The sequence below is a fragment of the Onychomys torridus genome, chromosome 3, assembly GCF_903995425.1.
Source record: "Onychomys torridus chromosome 3, mOncTor1.1, whole genome shotgun sequence".
Lineage (NCBI taxonomy): Eukaryota > Metazoa > Chordata > Mammalia > Rodentia > Cricetidae > Onychomys > Onychomys torridus.
Window position 1 is genome coordinate 116,558,026 of NC_050445.1, and position 12,354 is coordinate 116,570,379.

Sequence of the window (12,354 nt, forward strand, 5' to 3'; positions counted from 1 at the left end):
ATCTTTGTTGATAAAAGAATACAGAAGAAGGAAGGAGTCAGGGCAAGGAAGGTTCTGCCTAACATAGCATGGCTTCCAAGCAGGTACATGAGACTGACAAATCTCAACTCACGCTTTCTCGTAAGTCCTGTAGGGATGCTCCGGCCACTCGATCATGCACACGACTCTGCTGGGCATAGTCTCCGTGGTAGAGTAGTAGCCCTGTGGAAAGGCCAGCAGGAGAGCCAGGACCCAGATGACAAAGATGACCACTTTGGTAGCGGTGGCCGACAGCCGGGGCTGGAGGGGGTGAATGATGGCCATGTATCTGTAGTAGAGAAGGAAGGACCACATTCTGTCATTATGTGTTTTTCCTGCTCATAAGGATTCCTAGAAGCCCGTTGTTTTCCAATTATTTATGTTTGTGTTGAGGCCAGAAGTCAACCTGTCAACCCCCAGTGTTTTGCTTCAGAAGTCATCTATGCTGTCTTTTGAGACAGTCTCTCACTGGACTGTGGGGCTCACCAGCTGGCCATCAAGCTCAGGGGTCTTCCTGACCTTGCCTTCCTAATGCTGGGATTACAGTGTGTACCACCACACTTGTTACCCTAGGTCTGAGGGGACCAGACGCAGGAAGATTGTTGGAGCTTGTTGGCTTCCACCTTGGCCAAGATATGAGCTCTGGGTTCAGAGAGAGACCCTGCCTCAGTAGAAAAGGTGGAGAGTGATAGAGAAGGACACCCATGTGATTTGTGTGCTTGCGCGCGCACACACACACACACACACACACACACACACACACACACACACAACCCTTTAAAACTCAGGTCCTCATACTTGCACAGGAAGTACTCACTGACTGAGATATCTCTCCAGCAGCTCCTCCCAATGATTAAAGTATTTTCCGAATTATTTTTTTTTTTATATTCTATCTTTGAACTCTGACTTACGATATATAATACCAAAAGCCCCCAAGGGAAGTCAGATTTCAAAAAATTGGTAATCCATCAGAAATATTCTAAGAGATTTTTCATTATTGACATGCTTGGAGTACATACCCAATGGCCAAACACACGTTGGGGCTTGCAAAATGAGAAAAATGACATGCTGTGGTTACTTTCAACATCAAAGATTTTGCCCTTGAGGCTAGAAAGATAGCATAGTGGGTAAGAATGCTTACTGACCTTCCAGATGACCTGAATTTGGTTCCCTGGACTCACACTGGGTGGCTCAAAACCATCCATTACTTCAGGGAATCTGATACCCTCTTCTGGTCTCTTTGGGCAATTGCATTCATGTGCACCTACACTCATACATATACACATGCATACACTTAATTAAATAAAAATAAGTAGAAAAAAAGAATTTTGTTCCCATTTCTCTCCTGGTGCCAGAGGCTGAACCCAGGACGTCATTCTTGCCAGGTAAGTGCTCTACCACTGAGCTACATCCCCAACCTTCTCCTTTGTGCTGTTGGGATTCAGAGACAATCTTGATAGGAATACAGCTAGGCACTACAGAAGAGGGCTCAGTCTGCAAAATTCTGCTGTGGTGGCACCATGAGGTGACATGGTCTCATGACCCTACAGCCGTCTGAGCTTGTAGAAACATGTAAATGCTTGATGAATGATGAAAACAGCCTGCTAACATTTCCAGAGATGACCTCCTTAAACAGAGTCCTTATGTAGCATTATAAACACTTAGTAATGGGCTGGGGTATGCTAAGAGCTCAGCTGGTGAAATGGCCTCAGCTACCGCCTGGGCGACTGGAGTAAATTTGTGAGGAAACCCTAGACATAGTGTAAACACAAACCTCAGAGGGATTGCAGGGAGGGGGGAGGAGAAAGGGATGTGGGGAGGGGGGAGAGTTCATAACTCTGGAAGTTCTCTTTTGAGAACTCCTGGGATGGAGACATGCTACCTGCCATCATATATCCTAGCACACACGAGGCCCTTGGTTGGATTCACAGAACCATGAAAAACTGGGCCTGGTGGTGTATGCTTGTAATATGAGCACACAGCGAGTAGGGGTAGTAGATCATAAGTTCAAGGTCGGCCAGGCAGTGGTGGCGCACGCCTTTAATCCCAGCACTTGGGAGGCAGAGGCAGGCGGATCTCTGTGAGTTCGGGGCCAGCCTGGGCTACAGAGTGAGATCCAGGAAAGGCACAAAGCTACACAGAGAAACCCTGTCTCGAAAAACCAAAATAAATAAATAAATAAATAAATAAATAAATAAATAAATAAGTTCAAGGTTATCCTAAATTACATATCAAGTTAAGGCCATCGTGGGCTACATGAGACCTGGACACAATCAAAACAACTACCCAGAACAACAGGGCAGGCAGGTTGGCTCAGTGGGTAAAAGTGCGCACTGCTTAAGCTTGATGATCTGAGTTCAATCTTCAGAACAAACAAAAAGCCAAATGTGATGGTTTCCATCTGTAATCCCAGCATGCCTCCCGTGAGACAGGAGGCAGAGACTGAAGAATTGCTCAGGATCTTAAGGACTCCCTGGCTTGATGTACTCAGTGTGGCAGTGTGCAAAAACATCAAGAGTGACCCTGCCTTAACTGAGAGAGCAAGAGGGCCCACTCCTGAAAAGTGTTCTCTGACCTCCTCCACATGTGGGCCATGCTGTGGAATGCACACACACACACACACACACACACACACACACACACACACACACACACTAAAACTGAACTGAAACAGTCAGAAAGCTCAAAGGTGAATCTAACATCAGTTCATACAGTCTGAGGAGACATGAATTTTTATGTTCAAGACAACAGTGACCCGGTCTGAAAAGCATGCAGTTCCTGGAAGAATTGTCACCATGCCTTTGAGCATCTAAGAGTCAGAGTAGGGCTAAGAACACATTCCTCATGAAGCAGACAATAGAGTCTGTAAGGTTTGGCTGGAAGAAGCCTCTTTGTGGGATGTAAGGGGTACAATGATTAACGGCTTTTTTGTTTGTTTTTTGTTTTGTTTTGAGACAGGGTTTCTCTGTGTAGCTTTGTGCCTTTCCTGAAACTCACTCTGTAGTCCAGGCTGGCCTCAAACTCACAGAAATCCACCTGCCTCTGCCTCCCAAGTGCTGGGATTAAAAGCGTGCGCCAACACTGCCTGGCGATTAACAGCTTTTTTTTTTTTTTTTTTTAAAGTGGGTCTTGACCCCTTTGAGGGTTGAATAACCCTTTCTCAGGGGTCACCTAAGACCACTGGAAAACATGGATGTTTATATACTATTTATAACAGTAGCAAAACTACAGTTATGAAGTAATGAAATGGTATGGTTGGGGGTCACCACAACATGAGGAACTGCATTAGGAAGGTTGAGAACCACTGGTTTTAGAGGGGCAGCCATTCTTGGGTCCCCTCACACCTATGGCCTAGATTAAAAGATGTCATCCTGATGAGACTGCCCCCATGTTTGAAGCTGTGTGCACAGTCTCTGAGATGCCACAGAGAACTGAGGATCAGTAGACATGACAATCTGTGTGTCATATCACACAACAACCCTGCCTGTCCCTTATAAAGGGATCTTCCATGTGTATTTTTCTTAAAAATGTTATGGATTTACTTCTTTAAATATGCACTTTCCCCTCAGAGTGGGAATGGCATTTTACACAGCCTTCAGGGTCAAAACATTATCTGACAGACAGGTATTTCTTGTTTCTGTGGGACGGAAGGCCCAATGCAGACTTGAGCAATGCACGAACATCTGCACAGCTGTCAGCTGGCTCCACACAGCCGTGTGTAATTGTTTAAGTGCATTGTTTGGTCTCCTAGGAACTCTGGGCAAGGACGAGCCAGGGCGCTAAGAGAGCAATTTCAGTCAGCACGAGCCTAGCAGTTCTTACCAGGCACCTGCTGTACGCAGAGAGCAGCCTTCCCTTCGGAAGGCCATGAGCATTTCTCTCCAGAGGAGCAGGCACATCCATAAAAAAACTACAAATCACAATAGCCGATAAATGACCTCAAGTGGAAACTGAATCAATACCTCAATCCCATAAGGATATTGCAGAGGCAGCCAAGCCTCTGAATGGCGGGTGGTTTTAAAGAGATGCTCACTGGATTTGAGCTAAGCCTGCAGAGTATCCTTCTCTGAGGACACTGTGAAGTGCGTGGAGTCTTCTCCCTTTTCTAGGTTGGGATTAGGTCTGACTTTCTGGAAGGTTGGTAGTTTGATTTGGACAGAGGTTTGAAACTTTGGCTTTCTCCATGTTCAGTGCTGGGGTCTGGGTTTTCCTTTTCTAGGTTGTCAGAACAAGGACACTGACAATACTCTATGTGAGGAGCCTGAATGTTGGGAAGATTGCTGTGGAAAAATGCTTCTGTACAAATGGCACCAAAGCATGGGGCAAGAGTTGCCACCTAAAACCTGAGAAAGCTTAAAAAAAAAAAAATGAGATTCTAAAACGAAGCTAAAAACAGCTTCCTAGTGGTCTTTCTCAGGCCAGCCGCAGCCCGTGGGCTTGAGCTACTCTAAGGCAGGTTCCTGGTTTGCAGACTTGACCTGCAGCATGGGGGATTCCTGCCATGGTACACAGAGGTATCTCCAAGCCGCACATTATGCTGCATGGTGGATTTAGCTTTTGCTAGTACAGACAAAACAACAACAACAACAAAGAGGTTTCTGGGCTGCAGGCTGCTTTGATGGAAGCATGGACCCACTGCCTCCCAGAGTCAGTGGAGAGCATAGCTCCCAGAGCAGGAGGTGAATTACCTCTGCCACGTTGGAAAGCGGAGGTGGGCATAGTCAGCAGTCAAGGCTGCGGCTTCTGTCCTAGCCACACTGCATTTTAAAGCAATAGATTCACAATAAGACAGATTCAGATGGAATAAACCTCTAAACAGTTTATAATGTTTGTAAAAATCTATGTAGGCTTGGAAGAGAGAGGAAAGTTAATAATATAGACAGTTATATAAAGAAATAGTTTAAAATATAAAGTCTTTAAAGAGACAGTAAAGGTAATATAAAAATAAGCCACATAAAGATGGAAATCACACACAGAATCTGAATTATATCGTCTTCGGGATTTTTAACTTCAGAGAGACATTTGATTGTAAAAAAACTGCTGAATTAAACCAATATGTATATTTTAAAGGTATCTCAACTTCAAAATTTATGTCTAAGGATACATGGCTTTGTAGGGAGGCTCTGCTTTTGTTTCCACAGGAAGCAAGAGGCTATGGATTTGTTCCAGGTTAAGATACATCAGGTTTGACCAGCCAAGACCTCCTGAAAGGTCTCTGATGACACTATGGCCCAGATGATCCAACATCCAGAACAGTTTCAAGGCAACTGGCTCAGACAATGCAGTGTCACAGACTTCTCTATTCAGGACTTGACCATGACCCGTAATTTTCTCAGGATACCCCTTAAATTGCCAGTGCCCTCAACCAGCAGAAAGTAGTATGAGAAGCTATGTCCAAGTTCCCAAAACATTGTTTATGAATGTTTATTTTTATTTAAAGCAGGTTGATTATAAATGCAATCTATTTCTAAAGAAAAAAAGGGATAGTATAGATATCATAGGATGAAAGGGTAGATTAATGAACCTACTTTTAAAGAGCAACTTTTTAAAAATGTTTTATGTTGCTATAGACTTTAGTTTACTGATACAAATTTAAACTTAATTTTGTTATACTGGATGTATATTTTTACTCTTGTTTAAGGTATTAGTTTATACAACTCATTTAAAATTGTATTGTATCATTAAGAAATACAGATTAATATTTAATCATCTTTGATAATCAAACTTATGTTAGTTAAATTTTCTAGGTATACATAGATAGATTTCAGTTAAGTAGGTATTCTTCAAACACATTAACCTACAGAATATGGCGTTTAAGATGTTTTAAAAACTTAGACTTTCCTGAACAATGAGACACGTCTGCTCCTGGAAGCACTGATTTACTTAAGAGAGGAAAATGGGCATCAAAGACATTCCATATGAGTTTATCTTCTTCTTGGCAAAAAATAGCCATTTGGACAAGAAACTGTTCTTGCCTGGAGTGCTTGACAAAATGTTGTATCGACTGGATATGCAGGATCCATAGGAAGGTGACCACTGAACTTTGCAAGATAAAATGGTCCTTTAGGTTCTTGCTTTGCAGAAAAAAACTGCCAGACATTCCACAGGACACAGAGAAAAGTGACTGAGAGACTGTAGGCCTGTAGGCTGAAAAATGGATGCCCCAGCATTGCAGAACTTTTAATGACTGTCCAGGCAGGCAGCTGTCTCTGTCATTCTAGATTTTTGGAAGTTGCTTACAATGCTCTTCCTGTTTACTTAGGTAACATTGTATCTTTCTTACATCTTTGATATAGTTGAAGACTAGATACTTACAATTTTCCTTAGTTATGATAAAGGATTAGTTAGATATGAAAGCTTAGACTCACAAATGTAGGATAAATAGAACATTTTTTTAAAATTTTGCCAAATATAAATAGACTAGATATTGTAACTGTAATTCTTGCCTGATAACTGCTTTGTTATATATCATTTTATTATGTTAAAGTTAAAAGTTTCCTTTTTAATTAAACAGAAAAGGGGAAATGCTGTGGAATAATGTTTTTGTACATTGGTTTAATAAAACACTGATTGGCCAGTAGCCAGGCAGGAAGTATAGGTGGGATAAACAGACAAGGAGAATTCTGGGAAGAGGAAGACTGAATCAGGAGACACCAGCCCACTGTCCAGGGAGCAGCATGTAATGGTAAAATCCGGTAAAGCCATGGAAAAGGTGGCAATGTATAGATGAACAGAAATGGCTTAGTTTAAGTGTAAGAGCTAGTCAGTGATAGGCCTGAGCTAATGGCTGAGCAGTTTTTTGTTTGTTTGTTTGTTTCGTTTTGTTTTTCGAGACAGGGTTTCTCTGTGTAGCGTTGGCACCTTTCCTGGAACTCACTCTGTAACCCAGGCTGTCCTTGAACTCACAGAGATTGGCCTACCTCTGCCTCCTGAGTGCTGGGATTAAAGGTGTGCACCACCACCACCCAGCTAAGTAGTTTTAATTTATACAAGCCTCTGTATGTTTACTTGGGTCTGAGCAGCTGCAGACTGAGTGGGACACAGGAAAACCTCAGCTACAGAAGATGCCTAAGGCTAGCCTTTCTATAAACAGTAAGATGTTATACAAGGGCTGGGGATGTTGGTAAAGTGCTTGCCACATAATTATGAGGACTTGAGGGTGCAATCCTCAGAAGCCACATTAAGTGGGGGCCATGGTGGCATACACCTGTCTTGCCAGCACTGTGATATGGGGACAGGAGAGTCTTTGAGGCTGCACCACACAATGAGATATCCTGCCTCAGAAAATAAGGTAGAAAGATCCTGAGGAATGACATCATGGTTGACCTCTGGCACACACACAAACACACATGTACCCCTACCCAATAAATGACATTTAAAACTTTACAAAGAAAGAAGTTGTGAATCCCCAGGAATTCCTGCATCTTTCATCAAGATTTCCCTCCCCAACTCCAAAGCTGTTCTGGAAGCCATGAAAATGTCATATCTCTCCCAGCCCCATGCAGGCTTCCTCCCTCACTGGCAGCTGTGCACTCCCAGGCTTTGAACTAGAGAGACCCACAGGGGAGCGTGCAGTAATTACAGCACCCTCTTTTAATAGGATCTCAAATGTAAGGTTTTAATTTGCTTCTAACTCGGGATAAATGTTCAAGCTTAAATAAATGAATCCCAACGCCCATCCCCAAACTGGCGATACACCACTTAGAATCAAATGTGACTACGCTTTAGGGGCATTGCACCAGACTACTGGTGACGTGTTTCCAAATGGGTGACAGAAAGCCATATTTTATCATGACTGCAAAAGTTGCTGTTTGGAAGCCCATTTCAGTGAACTCTAGACCATTCTTTAGACTAGGAGCCATTTTGATGACAAAGGAATGGATTACATGTAGCAACCTCAAGTTAGCATCTAAGATTAGCTTTAAAAAATACATTTTTTCTTCATTTGTCCAAAGATGGTTATAAATTTTTCTTGGTTCCTCCCTTTTTTCTTCCTTCTCTCTGTCTCTCTCCATCTCTCTGTCCTTTCCTCCCCTCTCTGGTGGCTTGTGCTGTATAACACACTTCTTTGTTATTTACTCAGTGGCTAGCCTCAATTGGATAACCCCTACACAGACGATGGACATTTTCCTCCCTACTTTCCACCCCCAGCTTGTGTTCCATTAACATACAGTGCCTTTATCTGGATCCACCCTCAACAACTCTTCCTTATTTGATTATAAGATACCACCATGCAAGTGCTTCAAGCCCTAGGAAAATACACTTAATAAATACTTATTGACTGTTCCATGCTCACGGGACTCCAAGGCAGCCAACTAAATGTCTTCCTGATTTACACATTAATCACCAGACTGCCAGAGTCAGCAGTCTAGAGGCTGCATGGCATGTGGATTATGTTCTCCACTTCAAGTTGCCCCTACCTCACAGAAGCCTGTCTGTCAGCTCTCACTGAAGTTGTGTGTGACCTCCTAGCTGAAACTGGAGGTGCAGTTCCCTTTGGTGATAGCACTTGATAAAAAGAAGTCCCACAGAAACATCTTCTCAATCTGGGGTAGTGTGCACCACATCTTTCTCATGGACAGATAGAAGTGATCTTATTGTGAAAAAGAATCAATCCTCTCCCTAGCAGCTCTGTCCTTTTGACTTCCTCCTAGCCTGGCCCCACATCACTGAGCAGAAGATTGTGACTTCCAAACCCTTTGTCTACAGCCTTTCCTCCCAGCAAAGTGTCAGCTCCTCACTCTTTCCCAGCATGGTCTAAACATCCTCTAAAGAACCCCATGTGCCTAGAGATAGTGATGGCTCAGAATATGCCTATAGATCAAGAGTCAGCAGGGAGCAAATACAGGCTTCAGTGTCTGTCAGTTTCTCTCATAACTACTCAACCCCATCTTTGTGTGTCAAAACAGCCATAGACAGGAAGGAAACTATTGGATATAACTGTGTGCCTGTAAAACTTTATTTACAGAAACAGATTGTGGGCTGAGTTGGGGCCTGGCAGCTTGTGGAAAGTGATGAATAAGAGGAGTTAGAACCAGATGGCATCATCTTCAGAAACACTTTCCACCTCCAACAGGGCATGCCCAGAGTGCAGTCAGTACATGTTCAGTCTGCCATCAGGGAGGAAGGTGATCATCATCTGCCAGGTACCACTCAGAATCTGGTTTCCTATCTAAACACAGAGGTCTCAGTTGAGGACACTTTTGATCTCAATCTCTTCTTGTCTGGCTCCTGCTTCTGTTCACAGCCTGGACCCATCATCCTTGAGGTCATGGAAGGATTCAATGACCATCTTCAATGCTACAGAGGTCACTGATCGCTGTGCTGGCCACACATCACTTATTTTTCTATTTGCCTGTCCATCTTCCCTCTTTGTGTTCCACTGAAGGGCTCCCTTAATGCTTGAGATCTAGTAAACATTCAGCCTGCTGTTGCTGGAGATATGTGCCTTATGTGTGGTCCATGTGGTACAAAGAAGATTCAGAACTGAGTCCTCAGGCCACTGGGTACCGCACTATCTGCTGTAGGGGAGCAAGCAGAGGAGATGATTCGAGACTCCACAGGCATGGGCCCTGTTCTAGAGCCTATTTCCTAAGCTGCTAATATCTGTAGAAAGTCCTTGCATCCTTTAAACATGGGTGCTCAGGCCATCTCTCTCTCAAATGAAAAACACTGTATGCCCTTCAACTGAATGCCCTCACATTCCCCTTAGCCACGCTTCCTTGAGGCATCTTCACCTTCCATCTTACAGGAAGATAACTTAGGCTCCTGTTCCAGCAGTAGGCCGTCCCCATCCCCTGGAGACTGTGCATGACTATCTGTTAGTCTTCTGGGAACCTTAGCTAATCAATAACAGCTTGCCTGATCACCTTTTGGCTTTTCCCATGCATGTCTTTTTGGCAGCTGTAAGCCAGCAGCTCCTCTTGGAGCACACAGACTAGTCTGAAAGGGACCGAGTGTAAAGGGCTGGAGGCCTGAGCTCTGGGTGTCCTTTCCTCAAGACCTCCTCAAAAATGACTTTGGAATGTGAGATACAAAGCTGGTATAGATAAAATGTCCTGGTTGGGAAAGTGTAAAAGGTTACCCCTCAGGTCATCAAGGTCCCTGAGACTAAAATCGGATGTAATTGATTGAGAAAACACAGTGAAATCCAAAACCAAACCAAATGTAGTCTGAGACTGCCAGCAGCGGTGGGCCAGGCCCCAATGGCGGTGACGGCAACTTCTGCACTGTACAACAGAAACCTGTATCTTCTATGTGCATGAAACCCATTATCTTATATAATCCATTTCACTTTTTTTTTTTTCCCCCGCAGCTGAGGACCAAACCCAGGGCCTTGTGCTTGCTAGGCAAGTGCTCTATCTCTGATCTAAATCCCCAAACCCAAGTGCATTATCCTCCATGATAACTTAAAATTAATAAAAATAGGACTAATGGGGGCCTGGGGAGATGGCTTCACTGAGCGCTTTTGCTTTGCAAGCATGAGGATCTGAGTCTGGGTCCCTGGCACCCACATAAAAAGCTGGATCTGACAATGGTGTGCTGTGCACATCTGCTGGGGAGGTGAAGACAGGCAGATTCCTAGAGAGCATTGCCTAGCCAACCTAGCTAACCAAACCAGGAAGATCTCAGCTTAGAGAGACTCTGTCTCAAAAAATAAAGTGGAGAATGGTTGAGGGAGACACCCCACATTGATCTCTGCCCCCCCCATGTATACATACCCCTGCAGGCACACCAACATTAACATGTATACACAATACACCATGCACACACTCAAACATGCAAAAGAACGAAACTCATACCTTATATGTGTATGAAAACACCAAAATGATACATTATCTTGTGCACTAAAAATTAATTGAAAATAGGATTAAAAATAAATGTCATGCCTCAGGGTTGGCTTGAAGCTAAGACTGAATAGTTTAGGTGGAGTGGAAAGGCTGGCCATCGTCTTGTTTTTAGACTTTCACTGCTGTGGAAATGCATGAATACACTGTCCAGTCACTGTGGAAATCACTGAGGAGTGTGGTGGGTATTGTGTTGCCTGAAATATTGTGTGTACCCTGAAATAAACTTATCTGGGGTCAGAGAACAGATAGCCACTAGAACAAAGCCAAAAATAGTGGCTAGAAAATGGGTGAGAGCAAGCCATAACAGAAGTTGGGCGGTGGTAGCACACACCTTTAATCCTAGCACTTGGGAGGCAGAGCCAGGTGGATCTCTGAGTTCAAAGCCACTTTAGAAACAGCTAAGCATGGTGACCCACGCCTTTAATCCCAGAAACCCAACCTTTAATCCCAGGGAGTGGGGGCAGAAAGAGAAAGGTATATAAGGCATGAGGACCAGGAACTAAGGAGTTAAGCATTTAGTTAAGCATTTGGCTGGATAAGCGTTCAGGCTTTGGAGCAACACAGTTCAGCTGAGATTCATGTGGAGGAGGACTCAGAAGCTTCCAGCTGAGGAAACAGGATCACTTGAAGAACTAGCAAGGTGAGATAGCCGTGGCTTGTTCTGTGTCTCTGATCTTCCAGCATTCACCCCAATAACTGGCCTCAGGTTTGATTTTATTAACAAGTACCTTTAAGATTCATATGACCTGTAAGATTCCTGCTATAGAGGAGCTTTGTCAAAAGTTTACAAACTGAACTACCCTGTAACCCAGCTAAACCACTTCTTGGTACATCCCCAAAAGATGCTAGATTGGGGGTGTCCAGCCTTTTGACATTGCTACATAATGTGGTTATCTACAAGTGTATTGGGCAACATTCATAGCTGTGCTGGGATGCAAGCAGCCCCCACAGCTGCAATTGGACATGTCTACTTAAGTCAACATACCACAGGACCAGCACACCCATGTGTGTTGCTGAACTGTTCACCATAGCCAAGTTCTGGAATCAGCATGTATCTGCCACTAGATGAATGGAGAAATAAAACATGTGATATATACCCAATGGATTTTTTCCATTAGTAAAGAAGAAATGAAATTATGTCATTTAATGGAAAAGGGATACTACCAGAAATCATCATTTTTAGTGAAGTAAGTTAGATGCTGAAAGAGAAAGGTTGCGTGTTTTCTTCCATTTGTGGATCCTAAAGTTTGTGTGTGTGTGTGTGTGTGTGTCTGTGTGTCTGTGTTTGCAGTTCATATGCTGCCTGTGTGTGCATGTAATATGGAGTCCTAAGCCCTACTTCTGGTATCATTCTCTGTTTTCTCCCACCTTAGTATTTGAGACAAAGTCTCTCTGAGTAGAGGTCACCATTTTGCATAGATAGCCTGGCATGTGAGTCCTGGAGATCTGCCTGTCTCCACCACCCTTACCTTAGGACTGGGGTTAC

At 43.7% G+C, this 12,354-nt stretch overlaps 1 protein-coding gene across 1 annotated transcript in view; it reads right to left on the reverse strand.

The window, feature by feature from the left end:
* Tacr1 (tachykinin receptor 1) overlaps window positions 1-12,354 on the reverse strand; it is a 160,748-nt gene that overhangs the window by 64,944 nt on the left and 83,450 nt on the right. Inside the window, exon 2 of the mRNA XM_036182800.1 lies at window positions 113-307. Coding sequence (XP_036038693.1) covers window positions 113-307 — 195 coding nt within the window. The remainder of the gene's footprint in view (window positions 1-112; window positions 308-12,354) is intronic.